The following is a 24,262-nucleotide window of genomic DNA, read 5'->3' as shown; positions in this document are numbered from 1 at the left end:
TAGTTCTAGACTGCACATGACAACAAAAAATTACTGATTCTAGCATCTTTAAAACATGAGTGGTCCACCCAGTAGATTCTCTGCAAATACAAATACTTTGATTGAAATCATGATGATTAAAGCAACTGGATAATTATATCCGTCTGCTCATGTTTAAATTCAAGGTGAGACATTCTACTCCCTCACAACTCCTGCTCTTCTCAGGGCAAACTAGATATGAGTGGCTAAGATCAAATTTGGCTCAAAACTTTTTCAATGCATTGTTTACTACCATAGGATGGGAATGTAGAAGAGTAAATTGGAATAAAAACAGAGAATGTCAGTTTAATAAAAATGGTATTCTCTTTCTCACTCCATATGACAGCCATATGTTTCATGGTCTTGGCTTAGTAAATAGTGAGGAAGAATCATGTTATAAACTGCACTCTTCTATCACTTACAGCAAAGCTCATAAATCAGCCCAGAGTTTCAAGTGAAAAGAGCTCTGTGTCTTTGATGTTAAACTATGAAAGAGTAACGCAAAGATTGTACTTGGCCCCGGCATCCCCAAGCCAGCAGGTCTGAACTCTTGCCTTCCGGTCTTAGAGTGGTGTCCTCTGTCTCACACAACCTCCCAGGGTGGCTACTCATATGCGTATTTGTAAAGGGATCATGTATAGACTCTGAATTTTCCTATATTAGATTACAGTAAAATGGCCATTTTTGTTTTGTTAGTGTGTCTGTCCTACATTTTATGTGAAGGGTCACAAGATAGCAAAATAAGAAGCCTTTGGGAGAGGAGTTAAGATGGCAGACAAGTAGGGAGACCGGAATTTCCCTTGTTCTCAAACACAGCTGTATTGAGGCCAGAACACTTGGAACAGCCAGGAATAAAGGTTGCGGAGTGACAAAAAAATCTCCACAGGAGGAAAGAGACAGCTTGGTGGGACAGAGGTGCGTGTTTGTGAAGTGGGAGAGAGAAAATTAGAAGCCTAGGCACGGAGTTGGGGAACCCCTTCTGTGGAGAGACAAAAGGAAGAGAGAGAGGCTGTGGAAGTGTGGTATTTGTTTGGACAGGAGAAAAACCTCTTCAGAACACGCACTGGAGAACAAGAAATATGGAGTGTGCCAGTTTCTACTTTAAAAACAGCCTTAGGAGCTAAAGATCGGAGTTTTCAGGGGTGCGCGACTTTCTCTGAACCGGAGCTGCCGCAGAATGCACGCACCTGGGTGGGGGAAGAGGAGCAGGCCCCAGGGCTCAGTAGTGATCTCAAGGGCGCCCTGGGAGAGAACAGTCTCCTTCCTTGAGTATGGTGGGAAGAAGGTGTATTGCTCCCCGCCCACAACGATAAAAGACCTTTCAGGTACCAGCCAAGAGGCCCTTTGTCAGCTGGGCGGAGTGGCGCTACTCCAAGAACCAGGTCCGTGTGGTGCAGGATCCTTTAAGACATCGGGGTTTGAATCCCAGCTGAGCACCTTGGAGGCGCAGGAGACTGGGAGACTATGCAGCAGGGGCAAGCCAGCCACCTGTGCTGCTCTGGGAAGGTTGCCTGAACAGCGTGGTTTGAGACACCCGGTCCGGGGAGGAGAGACTGGGGTGTTGCCATTTTCCTCCCCGTCACCAACTCGGTGGGCTTCAGGGAAAGGGGACAGCGGTCCCCAGTGGAGGCAGACCCGACTACACCAAACCCCGCCCCTCCGTGCCTGGTAACTGCATATCTACCGGAGTGGGATTGACACTGAGCAAGCCCGCCGGCTCCTCCTCCAGACCAGCATAGCCACAGATTCCAAGACACCAACAGACAACTGTCCTGCAGTTTTGTATGTTAGGCTGATGCGTTTGTTTTCTTTCTTCACTTTTTCTTTCATTTCTTTCTACCTCCTCTTCTTCCCCCCGCCCCCCACTTTAGAATCAGGCTCATAGTTTCTGATTTGACTTTTAGTAAATTCCTGCTATATATAAATATGTCTTTTGTTTTTCTTTCTTTTTCTGTTCTGGTTGTTTAATCAGGCATTTTTACTCTGTTCTGTTGATACCTTTTATGTGGCTCCTTCTTTATTTTTCTCTCTTTCTCTCTCTCTTTCTGGATTAAGCCTTAGAGTTTCTTTGATTCTGTGCCTGGTCTTTTTTTTTTTTTCTTTTTCCGCTCCTTTCATTCCTCTCTTTGTATGGGGTAGGCTTCCCCAACCCTCCCCCCTTTTTTACTTTTTCTAGGCACAAATCAAAGCACACCTGATGGAAGGTCCAAACAATCCACCACTACAAGTAGGGAGATAAAGCAACCCGAGTCACAACAACAGAGAGCACATAACATATTCCAAAAACACTTCCTGAAGTGCCAGGCCCTGGACAGTGTATGACCCCATTTTAATGTAGTAGTACTCACAGGTGCAGGACACATAACAAGCTATTAAAACACACAAAGGACAGAAAACTAGCCAAAATGATGAAACAGAAGAATTCTCCTCAAAAGAAATTCCAGGAAGAAGTGACAGCCAGAGAACTGCTCAAAACAGATATAAACAACATATTTAAACATGAATTTAGAATAATAGTCATAAGACTAAAGCATAGAAGGCAGCAGAGAATCTATTGCTGCAGAGATCAAGGACCTAAGAAATAATCACAATGAATTAAGAAATGCTATAAATGAGATGCAAAATAAACTAGATGCAGTTACAGCAAGGATGGAAGAAGCAGATGAGAGAATAGGTGATACAGAAGATAAAAGTATGTAAAATGATGAGGCAGAGAAAAGAGGGAAAGGAAATTACTAGACCACAAGGGGAGAATTAGAGACCTAAGTGATTCAATGAAACAAAATAATATCCTTATCATAGGAGTTCCAGAAGAAGAGAGAGAAAGGGGCAGAAGGTTTAGGTGAACAAATTATAGCTGAGAACTTCCCTAATCCAGGAAAGGAAAAGGACATCCAAGTCCAGGAGGCATAGAGAACTCTATTGAAAATCAGCAAAAACAGGTTAACACCAAGACAAATCATAGTGAAGCTGGCAAAATACAAAGATAAAGAGAGAATTCTGAAAGCAGCTAGGGACAAATGGGCCTTAACTCAAGGGTAGACACATAAGGGTAGTAGCAGACCTGTCCACTGAAACTTGGCAGGCCAGAAAGGCATGGCAGGAAATATTCAACATGCTGAATGGGAAAAATATGCAACCAAGAATCCTTTATCCAGCAAGGCTGTCATTCAGAATAGGAGAGATAAAGGCTTTCCCAGACAAAAATTAAAGGAGTTCATGACCACTAAACCAACCCTGCAGGAGATCCTAAAGGGGACTCTGTGAGTAGAAAGCAACAAAGACTACAAAGGACCAGAGACCTCACCACAAGCACAAAACCTACAGGTAACACAATGACACTAGATCCACATCTTTCAATAATCACTCTAAATGTAAATGGACTAAATGCCCCAATCAAAAAACATAGGGTATTAGAATGGATAAAGACAAAACAAAACAAAACAGGATCCATCTATATGCTGCCTATAAGAAACTCATTTTAGACCTGAGGACACCTGCAGATTGAAAGTGAGGGTATGGAGAACGATCTATCATGCTACTGGATGTCCAAAGGAAGCTGGAGTAGCCATATTTCTATCAGACAAACTAGATTTTAAAACAAGGACTGTAACAAGAGATGAACAAGGACATTATTTCATAAATAAGGGCTCTATCCATTAAGAAGATCTAATAATTATAAATGTTTATGCCCCCAATGTGGAGGCACTCAAATATATAAATCAGTTAATCACAAACATAAATAAGTGTATAGATAACAATACTGTGATTGTAGGAGACTTTAATGCTCCACTTACAGCAATGGACAGATCATCTAGGCAGAAAATCAGTAAGGAAACAATGGCTCTGAATGACACAATGGACCAGATGGACCTAACAGATATATTCAGAACTTTTCATCCAAAAGCAGCAGAATACACACTCTTCTCAAGTGCACTTGGAACATTCTCCAAAATAGATCACATACTGGGTCACAAAACAGCCCTCAAAAAATATAAAAGGATTGAGATCATACCACACATATTTTCAGATCACAATGGGAATGGGAGAAAATATTTGCAAATGAAATATCAGATAAAGGGTTAGTATCCAAAATCTATAAAGAATTTATCAGGGCACTGGGGTGGCACAGTCGGTTGAGAGTCTGACTTCAGCTCCAGTCATGATCTCACAGTTTGTGGGTTCAAGCCACGTGTCAGGCTCTGTGCTGACAGCTCAGAGCCTAGGGCTGTTTGGATTCTGTGTCTCCCTCTCTCTGCCCCTCCCCCACTTGCATTCTGTCTCTCTCTCAAAAATAAACATTAAAAATTAAAAAAAAAAAAAAAACTTATCAAACTCAACACCCCTAAAACAAATAATCCAGTGACGAGATGGGCAAAAGACATAAATAGACACTTTTCCAAAGAAGACACCCAGATCGCTCACAGACACATGAAAAGATGCTCAACATCTTTCATCATCAGGGAAATACAAATCAAAACCACAATGAGATACCACCACACACCTGTCAGAATGGCTAACATTAACAACTCAGGCAACAACAGATGTTGGCGAGGATGCGGAGAAAGAGGATCTCTTTTGCATTGTTGGTGGGAATGCAAGCTGGTACAGCCACTCTGGAAAACAGCATGGAGGTTCCTCAAAAAATTAAAAGTAGAACTATTCTATGACCCAGCAATTGCACTACCAGGTATTTATCCAAAGGATACAAAAGTGCTGATTTATAGGGGTATATGTACTCCACTGTTTATAGTAGCACTGTCAACAATAGCCAAATTATGGGAAGAGCCCAAATGTCTACCAGCTGATGAATGGATAAAGAAGATGTGGTGTGTATATATATATATATACAATGAAATATTACTCAGTAATCAAAAAGAATGAAATCTTGCCATTTGCAACAACATGGATGGAACTACAGTGTATTATGCTAAGTGAAATAAGTCAATCAGAGAAAGATACATATCATGTTTTCACTCATGCGTGGAATTTGAGAAACTTAACAGAAGACCATAGGGAAGGAAAAATAAGTTACAGAGAGGGAGGCAAACCATAAGAGACTCTTAAATAAAGGGGCACCTGGGTGGCTCAGTCGGTTAGGCTTCTAACTCTTGATTTCGACTCCGGTCATGATCTCACGGTTTGTGGGTTCAAGCCCCATGTCGGGCTCTATGCAGTGAGCAAAGAGCCTGCCTACTTTGGATCCAATCTCTCCCCCTCTCTCTGCCCCTCCCCTTCTCTCTCTCTCTCTCATTCTCTCTCAAAAATAAATAAATATCCTCTAAAAAAAAAAAGAGACTCTTAAATACAGAAAATAAACTGAGGGTTGATGGGGGTGGGGGTAGAGGTGCAGGGAAAATGGGTGATGGTCATTGAGGAGGGCACTTGTTGGTATGAAAACTGGGTGTTGTATGTAAGTACATGGGAATTTACTCTTGAAGCCAAGACTACACTGTATGTTAGCTAACTTGACAATAAATTATTAAAAAAAAAAAAAGAAGAAGAAGAAGAAGCCTTTGACTTTGCTGTTTACCTCTGACTTAACAATTTCAAATATCAACTATTTTGGAAGGCAAGAAAACTGAAAAAAAAGAAAAAAAAAAAAAGCACATCTGGGGGAGCTTTCACTCAAATTATCTGCTGACCAAAGCAAACATGAGTACCAAATAGGGTTTGTCATCCAATAATTAGCTTAGACCCTCATCACCATTACTATAGCCAAAATAGGGTTCTCTCAATCCTCATTTTCACGTAAAGTACATACAAACTCTTCATGCTTTATAATACATTTTATGTGAGAAATCTAGGAAAACTCAAACTGCTGAGTCTTTAATAGTGAGATTTTAAAATTAAGTTTAGTTCATTTCAGTTTTTGAAATTTCCCTCTGAGGGGTATGGTAGCTAAGGGTACGAGCTAGCTGTGTGTAGAGGGTTTTTAATCACAAAGTTCAAGGAGAAGGTAAAAAGACTTGAGGAATACCTCCCTACTTTCCATCTTTTCACTTCCGGCTGGGAAGTTCCTATGAAACAAAGAAGATGTGACCCCAAAAGAAAGCAAGTTTGCGCAGAATTTTGAGGAAGTCAAGGGTATTGAAAAACCATAGAGAGCCTGGTGAAAAGTATGGAATACAAGGGAAAGCAGGAAAGAAAGTCAGCACTGGACAGGTTTCGTTTCAGAAAGGGAAAATCTGGTCCCTCTAGAGAAGCAGCAGCGTACCAGGCATGAGGAGCTAGGGATGCAGAGGCCAGGGCTACAGAGAGGCCGTCGTGAAGGAGACAGATGGATTAGGAGGAAAAACTGCCACAGTCCTGGAGCTACACAGCAGAAATAGCCCCTGCCTCCTCCCATTCCCAAGCCAGCTTCCAGACCTGCATACCAACAGGCATGCTGGAGTGAGAGCCTCAGGACAAAGACTAAGTCTTAAGAGTGTCTACTCACTCAATGCTTATGCAACTCATAGAGGAGAACCGCAAGGAGCCAACAGTGTTAGCAGCGGCAAGGAAACTTGTGAGTAAATCTTGGGACTCTGAAACAGTCTTCCTCTAAAAGAGTTTGGAAATTATCATCATAGTAGGTAGTGTAGTCCATTATAGTAAAAGCTCCCGAACAGAAGGAAACACATCCTCGTAACTCTGTATCATGATCTGTGTTTCCCTCATACACCATCAGCTCCATAGATGTTTGTTAAACTGCACTGAACTTGGCCAATTCAATATGTACTATCCTCCGGGAGTGGCTGCTTTGGAAGTGACATGAGCCTGCTAATGCTTCTCAAGCACACTACCCTTCCCTTGTTCCCACAAATAGAGATGAGAGACATGACTGGAAGAAATACTGGGGCAAAGACAGTCTTTTTTGTTAACTAATTTTTCTAATTAAATGCAGGCATACTGGAAGAGGAAGGAAGATATAGGAAATAAATGGCTTTATTGCAGATAATGAAGTAAGACTTGAATTTCTAAACCACAAGGCCTACTCTAACTACATTTCCTTTTGTGATTAAGTTATTTGCTTGGCTAATGAGGAAATACAGTGGACAATGTATCTCTGGGTTTTAGCAAGACGTTTAATAAGATCTCTGAACAGTGTGATAGCAGAATTAGATGGATTTGAAGTCAGTCATAAATCCTGCTGCTTAGTGTCAACCTGGACAGAGGTCTATGATGGGCTGCCCTAGGGCTCATCTATGTCCTGGTGATCACTGACATGGATAAAAATGGTGAAGACATGCTTATCAAATCTGTAGGTGGCCTGCAAATGGGAGGCATAGTAAAATGTGGGATGGCAGAACTAAAACATTTACAAAAGCCCTTGACATTGGGATGATGATGGCTAAGTCAACTCTAACAGGATGGCATTCTAAAGGGATAAATGCAGGGTCCAATAAACCAGCTGCATGAAGTACAGGATTGGAAAATGTGACTTAACAACAACACTCATGAAAAAGACTCAGGGATTTTAGCTGACAGTAAAATGGATTGATCATAAAGCTAAAGAAGCTTAAACTTCAAGGCTTCTTACTGGCATGGTCCCCTCCCAAAGCCCCGTACTTAACTGTGTATTGATAATTTTGTTTTCTTTTTCTTAAGGGGAGCCCCCAATTTATATAAATGGCAGCACTCCTTAAAGCCTGCATTCCATCCCCACTGACATTTAATTAGGATGTTGACAGTCAAAAGTTACTTTCAGACTTAAAAGATGATTACATTGAAAACTACAGAAATCACTGACACACAATCCTAACCCGGTTAGTGACCCTTGTAGTACGGTGTCCAGTATGAGTCATGGCATTTTACAGAAATTAGACTAAAACCAAATGAACAAGCCAACTGAAATGGCTGGCTCCTTCTCCTTGGCCATGACCTCTAAATGCTAGACTAGAGCCCCTTTCTCTTCTAATATGCTTCTGTCTCTAGATCACTTCGTCTGGTTTATAATATGCTGATGGCTTACACATATCTCCAGCTCAGCTCTGAGTTCCTTGAGCCCTCAACTCATGTATCCAATTGTCTCATAATGCCAAGGCACTGAAACATAACCAAGACAACTCCTGAATTTCTCCCATATCCATCTCATCCTGCCACCGGGTTTGGTTGAGAGTGACCAGAGAATGTAAGAAACTTTTACTATCTTCTTTTATGAAGAACAGTGTGCAGATCTGAAAATAATTATTCTGAAAGAAAAAAAAAAAACTGGCAGTGTTGGTGAAGGGTGTCAGAGACATCACCAGGTGGAAAAGGGAGCACATTCCTTCCTTGAAGATACAGTGAGACAAATAAGGAAAAACTCACTAAGAGACAGACTGAAAAATGTCCCAGGAGATGTGATTTCACATCCTCGGATTTCAGGGAGGAATGGGTCAGCCAGATGACTGTTCTATCTGTAAGTTCTGGTTTTGTAGTTGACTTCCAATGACTAAGACTCCCAAAACCTGAAGCTCAAAATGTACTGATAATTATATTTTTCAGTCCATTTATTTTTAGCTATTCTTATTCTTAAAAAACTGCAGTTTTGTTGTTTGTTTTTTTTTTTTTTCCTAAATGGTGTTTCTGGTTTCTGTGGAGTGACTAGTATCAAGGACTGGATAAATGTAACAAAACTAAACACCAGTGACCTTCACGGTCGCTTTGTTACTGACTCATTCTGAACTCAAACCCTTTTTCCAAGGCCATAGTAGGCAATCATGGTGACCACTGGTCTAGTCCAGCGATTTCCAATCATGCAGGCTAAACTCTAGTAGCCTTGGAGGTGGACAGATAACAAGCTCTGGAGAAAGATGGGGCAAAAGCCTTCATTTTCAAGTGGTAAAGATGGTAAGGTAAAGGGGCCATGAGTGTGCCCTGGGGCCCCTTCTTGCTGTGGGGAGCCAGGGCTGTCTGCCTCAGAACCCAGCTGACCTCACACCTTCTGAAAGCCAGGGCTTTAAATGTTAAGTGAAATGTTCCTTTTCACAGTTTTTTATTCCCCCAGTGGGGGGAGAGTGAAACACTGTTATGTCACCTGGCCAGAGCTTTCACAAAGCCTCCGGGCAAGCCAAACAAAGCCGGGAGGTTTATTTACCGCTCTTGCCGGCAATGACAGGTACACAGGGACCTCTCTGTGAACCCCAGGGTTAAAGAAGCTTAAATGCAGAAAGACAGATGGCCCTTTGCAACACGCGGGAGATAGAGGGGCCAGCATCTCAGGAAGTTCTCAGGAAGATGGTTTCAAATGGACACAGAGACTCCTTCTGTGCACACATCCCTCAACCCCTCCATGTAGAAACCTGTCATCCACTATGGCCAGGTCCCAACCTGCTAAGCTGGTGGCCCTGAAGTGTCTAACTACTATAAACAAAGAAACAAAGTGAAAGAGGCAGTTTTTTTGGAAAGAGAATTTTCCCAGCCAAAATAAATTCTCCAGCAGAAATAACCAAATTAAACTCTTCAATCTGATTTTACCAGATACCACTAATGTCCTATAGTATTTAACACCTCACCTGTATCATCACCGAATAAGATTTATTTATTTGAAATATTAATGCCCAGGTTTAGTCCAGCGACCTTAACCATCTTTTTCTTGGGGCATGGATGTGCCCCATTTTCCTACTTGCCTTCCTTTCTTGAGCCCTGCCTGCATGATTGGGTCAAACATTGGGACCAGGCATGAAGAGTAAGACCAATCAGAAATAATTAGACCAGGAAAAGTAAATACAAATTTGAAAAGAGATCAGGGCAGTTAAATCCTACCAAAAGTCCAAGAGATCTTTGGAGTAGTCTCTCAGAGAAGACGAAACCTGGGTTTTCTTTTTGGCTCTGTCATTCCAATTTTCTCCATCATTTTTGCCATCTAAGCCCCCTCCACTGGTATCTCCAGCACATTAAGAATGGTACCAATTCATTATAGATGGGTGCTCTAAATTCTTTTGGTGATGAGTCACAGAACTGTCATATGTCATATCATGCAGTTTTACTTATTTGAAAGGTGAGACATTCCCTCCCCTTCTCCCAGCTCCACCCAGTGCTTTCAAAGTGGAGCCTAAGGCTACAACTGTAACCAAACAACTGTAAAGCTTAGATATTTCTAGACAGGAGCCCACCTCTTGATCGGTGAAAATCTCTATGAAATTCTGGAAGGAGAAAGAGCCGGACTGGAGAATGAGCTCTCCGGTATTTTCAAAGCACTGTCCTGTCAGCACGAGCAGCTTGTGTCGAGCAGCATCAGTGATCATTAAGCGCACCTGAAACAAAGCACAGGGAGCAGGACGTGAGCCATATCCAATGCCACCATCCCACTTTCAGGACAGGGCTGGCCCAGGTATGGCTTGAAATCTATTACCAATGAAACTCATTCATTTTCCCGAGGGAACTGGACAGAGCCAACGACTATGGTCATCAGCTCGCCCAGGAATGCCATTTTCCATGTTTGCGATGGCCAAGCCAGCCGTGGTAGTTGACTTTCTCCCCCTAGTTTCCTTGCCTTTCTCAAAGCAGTCTATACAGTTGGCAATCATTTGCTCCACAGCTGTGTCTGCTAGCACCACACAGCCTATGAGACTCAGGGATATCTCACAGGTTGAGTCACCAAGTATAGTCCAGATCCCCTGACTGCTGCTTCAGGAAGCACAGGTTCCCAATGAGGGTCCCAAGTCAGGCCCTCCCTTACAGGACCCCTTTCCTTCCAAGCCATACACCAAAAGCTCATCTCCAAACGCCAGCTCCAGTGGGATCAGCAAGGTGCCTGACATTGAACATAAACAAAAGGCTGCAGCAAATGGGAATCTTTTAAAGAGAATCGTAAGTGGTTTGCACGAAAGAACTCTCTGTTCTTTAAGTGGCAGGAAGCCAGCCTGTCCTTCAGCAGACACGCTGCTCCAAGCACCAAGGTATTCGTTCTGATCACAGCTCAGTTCAGCACAAATTGCCAGGCAGCATGCTAGACACCAAGGGAGGGATATAAAAGTAAACAGGATATGACCCATGGCCCCCAAGAACCCTAAGCTCTGATGAAGGAAACACATATGGGCTGAAGTAACTGTTCCAGCACCATCTGCTCTACAAGCAAGCCTGAATTCCTTAAAGAAATTCCTCATGTTTCCTTTTTCCATTTCAAGTTGTCTTTACTTCCTGATTCTGTTAGTCACAGAGAGACTACTACCCTGCTATGTGCCTCAACCTTGTGCCTTCATGGACCGTCAAACAGGTCCTGCTGATCTGGAGCCAGTGGAAGTGGGATGAAAACAGTCTACATAGGAGCACCTGGGTGGCTCAGTTGGTTAAGCATCCAACTCTAGATCTCGACTCAGGTGATGATCTCAGTTTGTGAGTTCGAGCCCCACATCGGGCTCTGTGCTGACAGTGTGGCGCCTGCTTGGGATTCTCTCTCTCCCTCTCTCTCTGCTCCTCCCTGCTTATTCTCTCTCTCTCTCTCTCTCTCTCTCTCAAATAAATAATCTTTGAAAAGAAAAAAACAGTCTACATGATGATAGCCAAAAAGTAGAAGCAACCCAATGTCCATCAACTGATGAATGGATAAACAAAATGTGGTACATCCATGCAGTGGGATAGTATTTAGCCATAAAAAAGAAACGAAAAACTGATACATGCTACAATATGATGACTCTTGAAGACATTATGCTGAGTGAAATAAGCCATACAGAATATGGTATGATTCCATTATCCAAAATACTCAGAATAGGCAAATCCACCGAGGCAAAAAGTAGATTAGTGCTTGCTGGCAAGTGGGAGGAATAGGGATTGTTGGCTAATGGGTTTCGGACTGTTGAGGGGCGACAGACATGTTTTGGAATAGACAGCGATGATGAGCACACAACTTTGTGAATATACTAAAAACCAATGAATTGCACACTTTAAAAGATGGATTTTATGGTATGTGGATTATTTCTCAAATTTTAAAAATAGGCTCAAAGCATGAGCAGAAGAGATGCTGTGGATAATGAAGGTCCCCCAGGGACTATGGCAACTTTAATGTCCAAGAAGCAAACCAATCTCAACAGTACTAAACTGTAATAAAAGAAGTGGGAAATGGAGATATATCAATTCCTCTGACCTGGAGGGGGCCAGGGATTCTTGGCTTCAGCCAAGTTCTAATCTTCCAGTAGTCTCTGAAATACCCAGCTATTCTTTTTGGCAACGATTTCAAATGATAGTAATAATAATATTAATAAGAACAACCAACATTTATATTTCAGTGGTTACACACTCTGTTTTAAGCATTTGATACTTCTAATCACAACACGGTAAGTGCTGTTGTGACCTCCATTTCACAAAGATGGAAACTGAGACAAAAAGACAATAAATAATCTTCCCCAAGGCCACCAGCCAAAAAGTGGCAGAACCCAGGGAGTCTGGCACCAAAGCCTATACTCTTGATAGCCATGTATCTTCCTTTCAGTGGTGATTAGAGGGGGAGCAGAATGGCTTGAAGGGGGTTTGCCTCAAGATACCATTTTTCTCCAAATTTGTGTGCTGAATGTCCTGGTTTGAGGGCTTGCAGTCTATTTCCCCCTGCTACATCCCAGCCAGACACTATCCCGGCAGCACACCCTCCATAAAGACCCAAGATTTCATAACCCCCTGACTATACAAAGTATTCTAGTTCTGGCTAGCATCTTCCACCTTGTCCTCATCGGGAAGGGCATGGTAATCACGTACAGAACCAGCCGCTGACTGGGGGTAAAGAACTTCTCCTCTCCTGAGTCCTTCTCCTGCCCCACCTGCCCCTGCCCTTCCAATATGGTGGTCTCTGTCCACCGCGTGAGGCCCTGCCCCAGACCCCGCAGAGCCAGATGCTTACCTCAGTGCTGACTGCTTCATCTGAAGGGTTGATCAGGACCACTGTTTCTAAAACGTCACTTCGGTGATGAAGGATCTTTTGTCCTAGAGACACAAAAACACAGACAAAAGGGGAGACCTTTAGCTTTTCCAGATTAAAACTGCCCTGCTGGCTGCAGGGACAGCAGAGACTCTGCTGGGCACGCAGCCCCGAGACTCTCCACGCGATCTTGGGAAACACAAATCCTACACAAGGGCACGGACCCTGCAGGTCCCTCCCAGAGTTGGGTCCGGGTGTCTGGGGCTCCTCATACTCGCACAACCTTCGAGTTTTCAGGGTTGCCCGCCAAGCTGCCTCAGCGCGTTAATGGCGGTTTTCATCTGAGACGAGGGGTGGATGCCAGGAAAACTCAACGGGGCTCTTGACATTTCCTTTCTCATGGTAATTGGGGATGTTTCTCCGCATCAGCCTTTCTTCTGGTGAGAATGGTGCGGAGATTAATTAGGAGCCCGATTGTGAGATGAATGACATCCAGAAACCCCAGCTAACAATTACCCAACAACCAGAATGGCTGTCTGAGGCAGGCTTACAGGCTGTTGGAGTATTCGTTAATTAATTCACTTGCTCATAGAAAAGTGGGGAAACTGTGAGCAAATGAAGAGTGGAGAACAACTCTCCGGCCGGACAGAGTGGTCAAACTGCCTGTAAAGACAAGCAAAGTTGATGGAGAAAAACAAAGCAAGGTGTTGCAGGGGTGAAGGAGCCTAAGGAGGACTGAAATCTTAGAGGGCTTCTGGCTCCACATCACTGATTTCCCACACCTTAAAGGTTTTAGGGGCATCTGGGTGTCGGAAACCATCTCCAGTCGAAGTAGACTGAGGCCTGTAGATGACCTTCTACGTATACTCTCCCCTTTCCTGGACAATTAGACAACAAGTGACCAGGTGGATGTGTGGCCACAGTGGGCTATATATGCTCTACCAGTTGATGAGGAAGAGAAAAGAGTGGTGTTCCCTCAAGACATATGGAGGGGAAACATGTCGTTGGAGGGTAGACAAGAATATGTCTGCTGCTTGGAAGTATAAGGAAACTTGGGTGACAAGACAGAATGGAGTGAAATCTGGGGGAAATAAACACCAAAGGAGAGGAATACAAGAATAGAGAATGATCAAAAAGCAACTGCTTTCCAGAAAAATAGCTGGGCAGTTCTTGAAAAAGCTAAAATAGAATTACTATACAATCTAGCAATTTCACTCCGAGGTAGATTGAAAGCAGGGACTTGAACAGATACTTGTATGCCAATGTTCACTGCAGCATTATTACAAGAACCAAAAGGTGGAGACAACCCAAATGTCCACCTATGGATGGCTGGATAAACAAAAAATGGTATATCTAGGCAATGGAATATTACTCGGGCATAAAAAGGAATGGAGTTCCAATGTGTGCAACAACATGGAAGAACCTTGGAATAAGTATGCGGAGTGAACTAAGCCAGAACAAAAGGACAAATACTGTATGATTCCACTTACATGAAATATCTAGAATAGGTTAATTCATAGAGTCAGAGAGCAGATCAGAGGTTACCAGAAGCTGGGAGAGAAGGAATGGGGAGTTACTACTTAATAGGCACAGAGTTTCTCTTTGGGGTGATGAAAAAGCTTTGGAAATAGAGGTGATGTCACACAACATTATAAATGTAACTAGTGTCACTGAATTGTACATTTAAAAGTGGTTAAACTGACAAATTCTGTGTTTTACCAAAATTATGTATTTTACCAAAACTTAAAATTAATAGTACACCCAAAACTGTTGAACAGTACACTTTAAATGGGTGAACTGTATGACATGTGAATTGTACCTCAAGAAACCAGTCTAGGGTCCACAGGGACTTTCTTCCTTTGTATCATGAAGGACCAGAAGTCCTATAGAAACAAACATACTGAAATACCGCCATCACATCATCAAACCCATTCTCCTCCATTATCTTCTTTCCTAAGAGCTAATATCTCTCAATAAACCCTTCATTAGAAATAGAAGAAGCCCAAGCTAAACAATAATGATGTCAGTCTAAGGTCTAAGCACCTCACCAGTACTAACTCATTTAATCGCCTGGAGGGCTCTTTGACAGAGGTACTGTGATTGTCCCCTTTTACTGCTGAGGACAGAGAAGTCTGCAAAGGAGCACTAACTAGTCCCAGGTCACGCAACTAGGGAGTGTTCGAGTGAGGACCTACACCTGGTGCACCTGGCTGTACAGCCCCCAGCTGCCCCGCTCTGTGGGGTTGGTAACTGGAAGCAGGATTTGGAAAAACAGGCGCGGCAGAACAGTAAGCACCAGGGGAGAGTTAGGGGAAAAGCCAAGGGAGTAATAGCAGGGATGTGCTTCAGGAAGCAAGAAGCCAGAAAGCATTCACAGATTATTGGCAAAAAGCGAAAAAAAAGTCAAAGGTGGCAGAGTACCGACACATAAAAAAAGAGGGTGAAAAAAAGTGTGTGGTATTCTACTCCAAATGCCTGAAAATGAAGAAACCCCAAAACAGAACAATGGCACACAGTTCAAGCAGACGAAGGACTGAGCTTCAAGAAAAATAAATTTAAGCCATGGGAAAGAATGCTTATTATGAATGCCAAAATCTATAATTTGTTGGGCATTGTTTTTTTGGCTTGGTTGTTTTTGCTTTGGACAGCCATATGCACTTAACGCTAAAGCAAAAGAACATCAAATTGAATAAGCAAATGATAGAATGACAATCAGCAAAACCCAGAAAACCACCCCCTTTCTAGGTCCTTTCATCAGTGGCCTCCTTGAAACAAAGACTGTGGGGGAGGTTCAAAAGCACAGAGCTGAGACGAAATCAAGCAAAAGCTGAAGACCAAGGAGAAATGAATGGTCATTTCCTTGATCATACTTTTGACGTGACTATTTCCGACACACAAAGCCGTGCGCAGGGAGCACAATGCCACGGTAGGACTGCAGTCCTGGCTCTATCCTGTAGGAACCCACAAAGGGAGGCCTGAGCGAGGTACACACAAGCGGCTTCCTCCCCAAGAGATGGTAAAGGAATCAGAGCCCCTTTCTTTCCAAAGGGATCTACGCAGTGCCCAATTCTGCTAACCGCAGCTTCCAAACGCACATCTAAGCAACCATAGTCCAGGGCGGTCCGAGCTTCGCCCACTCAAGCAGGTCCTTCCCCAGACACACAGCAAAGACCCTGCTTCCCAGGCGTTCCCTGGCACAGGGCTTCTTACCAACCACGAGCAGCTCTCTTCCTCCTTGGCTTCCTCACTTGCAGCCCCAACAAATGCCATGTGACAGCCGCCGGTTACCTCTACTCCCTCCAAGTCAATTTTCAGACCTGTTTGCTCAGGAATTCAACTAACGATGTACTTTCTGTCCATCTTTGGAAAGACTGAAGGCAGTGACACAGACGTGCACCAAGATGCCATGGCTGCTCCTTCAACAAAAGCCTTTTTATAGGATTGGATTTGAATGAAGGAGGGGATTTAGAGAGAGAGAGAGAGAGAGAGAAGCTTCAAGGTCTTGTCACAGCCAGACTGCTGGACAGATTCTTTCCCTGGACGATGTAACCAGGGGCTGGGCCTTGCTGGCATCTGGCGAGCGCAGGGGCTGCCGAAGGGGCTGGAGCCCCATGCCCCCGCCCCGGCACACCCCCCCCCCGCCCCCCCAGTGGAACGCCAGCTCTCCCAGGCGGCAGGCGGCCGGGATGCTTGCAAAGTTGCATATTTGGGGAATGTTTCACACTGGGAAACAGGCCAGGCATTCTGAAGGAGAGGCCACCACCCTCGCCTGCAAAGGTCTCATTCAATTGCCTCAGAAAAGAAGTTCCCAGGAAAGAAAGACAACCTGGTTGCGGCCTCTCTCTCTCTCTCTACCATTATAGTCTGCCTTCCCCAGAAACTGCTCACAGCCAAACCATTAGGCAGCCCCCGTGAATAGTCAACTCTCCTCAGCATCGATCTGAGGGAAGCAAAAGCAGGGGCTGGAGATGGAATGACTGTGTTGCTTATTGCTTTGATAAGAAAAAGCCTTTTGAGGGATTCCCCACAAAACTCACTGTAATTGTGAGGGCTCGATCCTGGGGTGAATGGGGCAGGGACTGTTGTATGACAAAAAAGAAGTCTGTAAAATCAAAAGAGGATGGCCCGGGGGACCCCTGAAGCAGCAGGGTCCTTGCAGACAATGAGACCTCTGTCCGTACAATCCCAAAGGCTATCTTTGAGACTCACATAAGCCTGTAATTTTCAGTTATTGCTGGGACTTTATTCAGTCATTCCAAGTCTGACAGATTATTTCAATCTATGCATTTTTAAGGGTTGGGCTGTTTTAGTGGTTTACGGTTTACTATATCCAGGAGACTCTGAAATCTCTGAAAGCAAAATGTTATTCTCTAAGTATATAACTTGTAGGATGCTTATAGTCTCTTCTCCACAGAGTTTAATATCTATCTAAACACACACATACAGGCTCCTTCCTGGTTTCTGAACAGGTTGACCATGACGGAATTCACTGGCACCCACTACCCACCAATCCCTATAAGACTTGGAACCTTCTCTCTCGCACCCAGCTGAGCCTTCTCTCCCAGACATACCCCACACATAAGTCCTAGAACACACTGGCCTAGCAGTGACACCGTCCCAGCTGGGGCCAGAGCAAGACCCCCAACAGTCTCAGCACAGACAGGCAGCTGCTTAATGAAAGAGCCCTGCGCAAGGGAGAGAATGCCAGATCCAAAGTCAGAGAAGCACTAAGAGGAGGAGGGAGCCCCTGATGAAAATAACAACCAGCGATGATGAAACCTTTCAGATCGCCCATAAGAGGGCAATCGCTCTGTATGTCTTGAGCCTGAAGGTTTAATTTTCATCTCCATTAATGATCACCATGCAGAACTTTATTTCTACCACTTCCTTTTCCTGAAAAATGAACACTTTGCAAGCATCATCTAGAAATGCAAGTCACAGAAAATAAAGAAAGCCTCAATATCTATTCAGTATGGAAGGAAGAAAATGAGAAGGGTCATGACTCACTGGTGCAAATGCACTGGTGACCAGGAGAGAGAGTCAGGGCCAAGGCCTCCAGGAAGACAAAGAGCCCTCGCACCCACCCACCTCTGCCCCTCGTTCCCCCCTCTCCACCCCCTCACTCCTCCTGCTCCATCCCCAGGTGAAAACCAGAGGGAAGTCTTTTTGGAAATGGAATTTGATATTGTGATTCAGCACTAGAAAAACTTCCAATTTGAAGAAGCAGAATCTTAAAAAGGGTTAAAGAAGATTCTAGAGTTAGAAAGGGAAAGCCTGGGGTAAAGGACTGGGATTATTTAGCCAAAAGCAAGGGCTGGAAGATCAAGAAAAGGCCACAGGCCCAGAACGTCTTGATGTTAAAGTCTGTTTTCATTAGAGGGAGAAAAGAAAGAAAGGAGGGAGGCAGGGAGGAAGGAAGGAAAGAGAAAATAAAAGCAATGACTTCTCCGACTCTACCTCCTCACCAAAGTAGATTTTCCAAGAGAAAACCTCTCACCTCCAACCCCCACGAGCAAAAAACATTCCCCAGGGTAAAATTTAGCTAAACGGGTGAAATCAAGAAATGAATGGTACTCGGTGCAGGAACTAAAAATTATTTCCCGATGGGTCTGCCAGCAGCTTTTAATAACAGCTTTTTATTTGGAATAACATCCAGGCCTCCTTTCTGCAGGAATCCACAGGATAATGCAAAGCAACTATGCTAAGAGCTGGGGGAAGTCTGAAGAGAGAGAGAGAGCTGGTATGGAGAGAGGGGAGACGCCTGCATCAGCAAAGGTCTTGTGAATCCTCTTTCCTTCTCTATCCTTTGCAGCTAACCCCCAGCCCTGGTGGGAACTTGGCTCCTGGGCTCCCTTCTCAGAGGGAGGCAAGCCAGGAAGCCTCCAAGCAGCAGAGGCCCATTCTCAGCAGCCTTTGTTGGTTCTCCCTGTGTTCCCTCTATCCCACCTCATCATGTCTAAGCAAGAAAAAGAGAAAGAGAAAAAAGGGGGTGGACATGGGTTACACAGTCACGGTGCATCTGTGAGGCTACAAGCAGCCATGTCTTTCCCAGGGACCTCAGCGTGAGGGCTCAGAACTGGATGCAGGAAGGCTGAGGAGCCCGACCTAACAGCCACCCCCGTTCCCTGAAATAAGGAAGAAATCCCCTGAGACATGAGGGAGATCATGACCACGAGGGAGGCTAGATAGCTCAGCTCCTGGTTCCTGCCACCGCGACGCCTTTAGAAAAAACAGAGGTGCTAGGAGGCTTGGTACCTCCTGATGACACAGTCCCCAAAGATCAACAATGTCAGCACAGGACACAGAAAGCCAGGCATCGCCAGGAGCCCACACAGCTTCCCTCCCCAGGGAAGTAAAACTCCTGACGTTGGAAGGAGTCGGATTTCCCAGGGGCCTTCACACATCAAAAGCAACTCATTCATCGTTCACCTTTGTCAGCTCACGTAGCTCTCAGCCTCACCCCCCTTCCCGATCCACCTCTGTCCAAAAGAAAGGTCTTCAAGTTGTGACGCCAAGAGTCTCCTTGAACACACAGCCTGGGTCAGCCACTGGTCAGCCAGTGCCTGCTGACTCCCTCGCCCCTCGGCAGGCACGCTGGCCTCCCACACGCACCCTGAGACTCACTCCCTCTTTGTTTCTGCTGCACAGTCGGAGCCCAATTCTCTCCCACCTTTCCCCTGATATTCCTGGAAATGGCGTTTCTTTTCAGTTGGAAGTAAACTTGTTTGTCTCTGCTTCTGTTTCACCTCTGATGTATGTTCCTGCAAGTCACATCGCTCTCCGAATGTTGAGGGTTCGCTTGTTTTAAGAGAGTAAGAACTTGAATTCCATTATAAACGCGTTCAGGAGACTTCATAAACCATTGCTTTTAATTTAAATACGTTGATCATTGCTTGGGAATTAGACAGCTTTTTAAGGATTTTACCTTCGACATCTTTTGTGTGATACAGAATTTAGTTATCATAGAATCTGAGAATATACCGGTTTTCCTCTACATTTCCTGAATTTAGCTCTTCTTGCTTGTTGTCATTTGGTTTAGTTTTTCATGGGTTTACCAGTCTTTCCACCCTGTCCTTCTCTCAGGTTCTGCACTGTCTTCTGCTCTATGTTTTCCCCACCATTAGCCACCCAGATAAGCAAATAAGGGATGCCTCCTGGACCCCGGAGGCTTTCTCCTCGTCCTAACCGCGTTCCCTGCATGCAGATGCAGACGTAGCCTTAGCAACAGGCCCTGCTCCTGGTGGCAGAGGGAGCCTCATCTTGCACCCCCTCCTGTTCCAGCCGCTGGGGAACTACTCGTACTGGGGCACAGGCCTGGTGGGGGATGGGGACGCCAGGCAGCAACAGCCCCGATCCCTTCTGTAGGGTTCTCATCGTACTACCCTCTTTCCCAATCCTCTCTACAGCATTGTTCTCCTCCCAAATCCCATTCTTCTAGCGTCTCCTCTCCCCTCTTCCCCTTTTTTAAAGGCCTCAAGGGAGAGGAATGAAAATCCAGGCTACGAAGGGTTACAAGTGGGAGAGAGTGGAAGAAAGTAATTGGGTTCGTTTTTCTTCTAATCTATTTTATGGCCTAGCTGAAAGAAGTAGAAAGTACCATAGACGGTGTGGATGAAGGCCTGGCTACCTAGAGAACAGCTAAGGAAAAACAGCAACACCAACATGGGCACCAGCTAAGGGAGAGACGACAACTGGAAAGTTGTTTCTTCAACGAGGTACAGATTTTAGAATGCTACAAATGGAGGGGGGGGGGGGGGGGGGGGGGAGAAAGGCACCGCTAGCGAAGGGCTATATATTACCTGTCAGGGGAGCCAACTCCAACTGTCAGCAAAAACAGAGATCCACATCTATCTAGTACTTTCCCGTTTACAGAGCAATTTCCTCTGGTTTGTGCATTTAAAACTTGATGATGGTGTTTCAGGCCTATGAACCGGGTCGTCTGGGCCAGGGCAAGGTGGGAGGTCCCAGTGCCCTGTTCCCCAAACGAAACCTGCTGCAGACAAAGAAAAATACGTATGCTCCTCATGCACAAGAAAGAAATGCCTTCTGCCTTTAAAATTCAAGGAGTCCAGCAGCCAAGGAGAGAGCCTGTGACAAGAACTTGTCACTCCTATGGCATAAGAAATCAGAATTTCCTCATCTCACAGAACTGGAAGGGGGGGTACCTGAAGGAGCTCTGGTGACAATTCCATGCCCCCCACTATCTTCAAAGATGAAAAAGACAAGCCTCAGGGGTGAACTGTGGCCTGATCATAGGTGAGTGACTACTGTATTTGTACGGCTGCCAAAAGCAATTCCTATGCCTGCCCCAGACAGTTCTATTTGGGAATAGGTGCTAAAATACTAAGAGCACTACCTTTCATTTGTGATGCACTGCATGGTTTATAAAACCTTTTTTTTTTCATGTTTGTTTATTTTTGAGAGAGAAAGAGTGCAGCAGGGGAGAGACAGAGAGGGGGGACAGAGGATCCAAGCAGGCTCCACGTGGACAGTAGCGAGCCCAATGTGGGGCTTGAACCCACCAACCCACGAGATCATGACCTGAGCCAAAGTCGGATGCTTACCCAACTGAGCCACCCAAGTGCCCCTATAAAATCTTTTGACTTGCATGTTACCTCGGTGTATCACAAAGATTGTTATTATTATTCTTTCTCTACAAACCCAGAAATTGAAGTTCGTGGGGCAGGCTGTTTTAGTAAGAGCCACCTGCCTTGTCCAGCAACACAGGAATAAAATAAGCTATAAAACTAGGTGTTAAATCTAGCCCATTTGACTCCTGATCCCACTCTTGCCATTGCCCCTCAATGCTTCTCAGATTGTCTTAGGAGTTTACAAGGTCTAAATCCTAATTTTTTAAAAATAAGATTTGCCTGGGGCGCCTGGGTGGCACAGTTGGTGAAGCGTCCGACTCAGTTTCAGCTCAGGTCATGATCACATAGTTCATGAGTGTGGCCCCTGCATGGGGCTCTGTGCTGACAGTGAGAAGCCTGCTTGGGATTCTGTCTCCCTCTCTCTCTGCCCCTCCCCTGCTCTCTCTCTCTCTAAAATAGACATTTAAAAAATTAAAAAATAATATTAAGATGTGTTTGAGATACATTTGCCTTAGGATATTATAGAATACTCCCTGCATTTGGGATATAGGTTTGGGAATTCTTTTTGTTTTGAGGGACACCTGCCCTGTGCCAGATACCTTGCCAAATGTTCAGTTAAACCATGAGATTGCCAATCTCAACCTCGCGTCAACTCAAAAATGGCACTTTCCTGTGGTTCAACAATTAGACCTCACCTTCTTGAGATCAAAGTAGGTTTCAGAGAATGTTTTTTAATCTTACTGGGCTTCTCCTGGCCTTTGTAAGAGATGCTATATTCCCTATTTACTAAGACAATGTGAATTAGTTAGAGGACACAGTTTTCTAGAGTTCAATTTGGGCAAGTTAGCGCTACCTTCATAAACTAGCATTGAGATTAAAACATGGGTGGGATGCTAGCCCTAGCCTGAAGGGAAGATAGTTTAATGGGGACACTTGGAGTTTTGACAGTGTCTCCTTTGGGAAGTAGAAGTCAGAAGTAGTGTCTCATACACAGCAGGAGCTCAATCAATATTTGATAAAGGAATGAATAATAAAAATGGCTAAGATATATTGCATACCTGCCCTGGGTCAGACACTGACCTAAGTTCTTTATGTTGGGTTATTGCATTAAATCTGTACACTAATCCTATGAGGAAAGCCCTATTCTCGTCTTATTGATGAAGAAAATGAGGCATTGGGGAGTTCAGCAACAGCCCACGGGAATACACAGTGAAACTAGGATGGAAACCCAGTGGTCGGTGTCCAGACCCAGGCTCTTAGCTAAGAAGACATTTTAAAGGGAGGACAGAAGACAAATGACAATCAGTTTGACTTGGGGCCCTCTGGGTTTGAAGTTCCTATGGGAGTTCCCAGTGGTTCTGTCCAACAAGCAGGCAGAAATGTGGATGAGGCTGAGGCAATAGGTTGGACCAGATCTGGGGGGCATCAGTGTATTTTTAGGTTGGTGCTCTTAGAGAATGCTGAGAGCCTTTTGCTGCAAAAAGTCTTAGGAAACACCACTATACAAAGGGCAGGTAAAAGCAGCAAAAAACCCGTGAAGATGGAGCACAAGGAAAGCGATGGTACCACTGCCTTCTCTCCTCCCCTTCACCCCCAGCCCCGGACGTGACCTATACCTGCAATGCCATCTTGATTTGCAAACTTAATCCACCTCCGCAGAGAGGAGAGGAGACACAGAATATTCCAAAGACCTTAAAGAAGCCAGTAACATCTCGTAGGCGCTTTTCAAACGCAAAACATACCACCGAGACCTGTATAGCCACAGCAGCATCACATCGCTTAACCGGCGGGCATGGCTTTTTCTTCTGTCTGGGACACATCCGCCTGGTGGAGCAAAGACTGTACAGTTCTCAGAGTGTAATATGCCCCAGGATGCTCTGAGGAACTCAATAAAAATGTGGATCTGCATGGCCCACTCTCAGACAGTCTGGGTCAGAAGGCAGGGGTGGGGCCGGGGACTCTGCATTTCTGCAATCTTTCAGAGAATTCTGATCATTCTGTGGCCCCTTCTTTGAGAAACAAGACAGTGTGTATAAAGAATATTCTATTGATCAACAACAACGTAGTAAGTGATCTTATTTAAAGTCATCCTCACACTGCTTTTAATGAATTCCTATCCTAATGTCTGAACATAGTGCTAGAATTATTTCCCTTGGGAGCAAATGTGATCATTAGAAGCTCAAACTTTTCCCAGTAAGTATTGATTCTAGGAATCATCTGACAGTTTTATCTGACATTTAATTTGCCATCCAACTCCTGCCATTTATCAAATCCAGGGAAACCGCCAACCTTTCACCCTCATCGGTTACTATTTAGAACCAAATCTTCACACTATTCACCCTCAAAGCCAGATACCTTAAAACCAGAAATCGAATTAGTCCTTTTGGTCCTGGCTATTGAAAAGGAAACAGAAAAAGAAAACTATAAATGGCTGACATAACAAATATCACACGTAGTATCGAACCCCTTGGATACACTCTTAGCTCTAGGCCAAGGAGAAACAGCATGAATTGATTTTTTTTTCCCCAGTAAAGTCCCAAATGGACTGGAGGATGATGCTGCCTCCAGTGGCGGCATCAGGCTAGGGCAAAGCAACAAGCCTGGTCATCTACCAGGAAGGTTACTTCTTAAGATCAAGACCCTGAGCTGGGGAGCGCCTGGGTGGCTCCGTCAGTTGAATATCCCACTTCAGCTCAGGTCGTGATCTCAGGGCTCATGAGTTCGAGCCCCGCATCAGGTTCTCTGCTGTGGGCACGGAGCCTGCTTCAGATCTTCTGTCTGCCTCTCTTTCTGCCCCTCCCCAGCTCATGCTCTCTCACTCTCAAAAATAAACATTAAG

At 44.6% G+C, this 24,262-nt stretch overlaps 1 protein-coding gene and 1 long non-coding RNA gene across 3 annotated transcripts in view; one reads left to right on the top strand and one right to left on the bottom strand.

The window, feature by feature from the left end:
• Window positions 1-24,262, bottom strand: part of MAP1B (microtubule associated protein 1B) — a 101,804-nt gene that overhangs the window by 16,448 nt on the left and 61,094 nt on the right. The window contains exons 1-3 of one of the 2 annotated variants that reach the window (XM_045446637.1): window positions 16,043-16,366; window positions 12,815-12,897; window positions 10,098-10,238 (exon numbers count right to left, since the gene is read on the bottom strand). In XM_045446637.1, coding sequence (XP_045302593.1) covers window positions 10,098-10,229 — 132 coding nt within the window. In that variant the 5' untranslated portion in view covers window positions 10,230-10,238; window positions 12,815-12,897; window positions 16,043-16,366. Of the gene's footprint in view, window positions 1-10,097; window positions 10,239-12,814; window positions 12,898-16,042; window positions 16,367-24,262 lie in introns of those variants that run through there. The other variant, XM_045446631.1, reaches the window with a different exon arrangement.
• LOC123581085 lies at window positions 18,502-20,580 on the top strand. The gene is made up of 2 exons (XR_006703591.1): window positions 18,502-18,607; window positions 20,410-20,580. It is a non-coding gene; the product is annotated as an uncharacterized LOC123581085 (long non-coding RNA).

Source organism: Leopardus geoffroyi, chromosome A1 (assembly GCF_018350155.1).
Source record: "Leopardus geoffroyi isolate Oge1 chromosome A1, O.geoffroyi_Oge1_pat1.0, whole genome shotgun sequence".
In the NCBI taxonomy this organism is placed as follows: domain Eukaryota; kingdom Metazoa; phylum Chordata; class Mammalia; order Carnivora; family Felidae; genus Leopardus; species Leopardus geoffroyi.
This window is presented reverse-complemented; position numbering and strand designations above follow the sequence as displayed.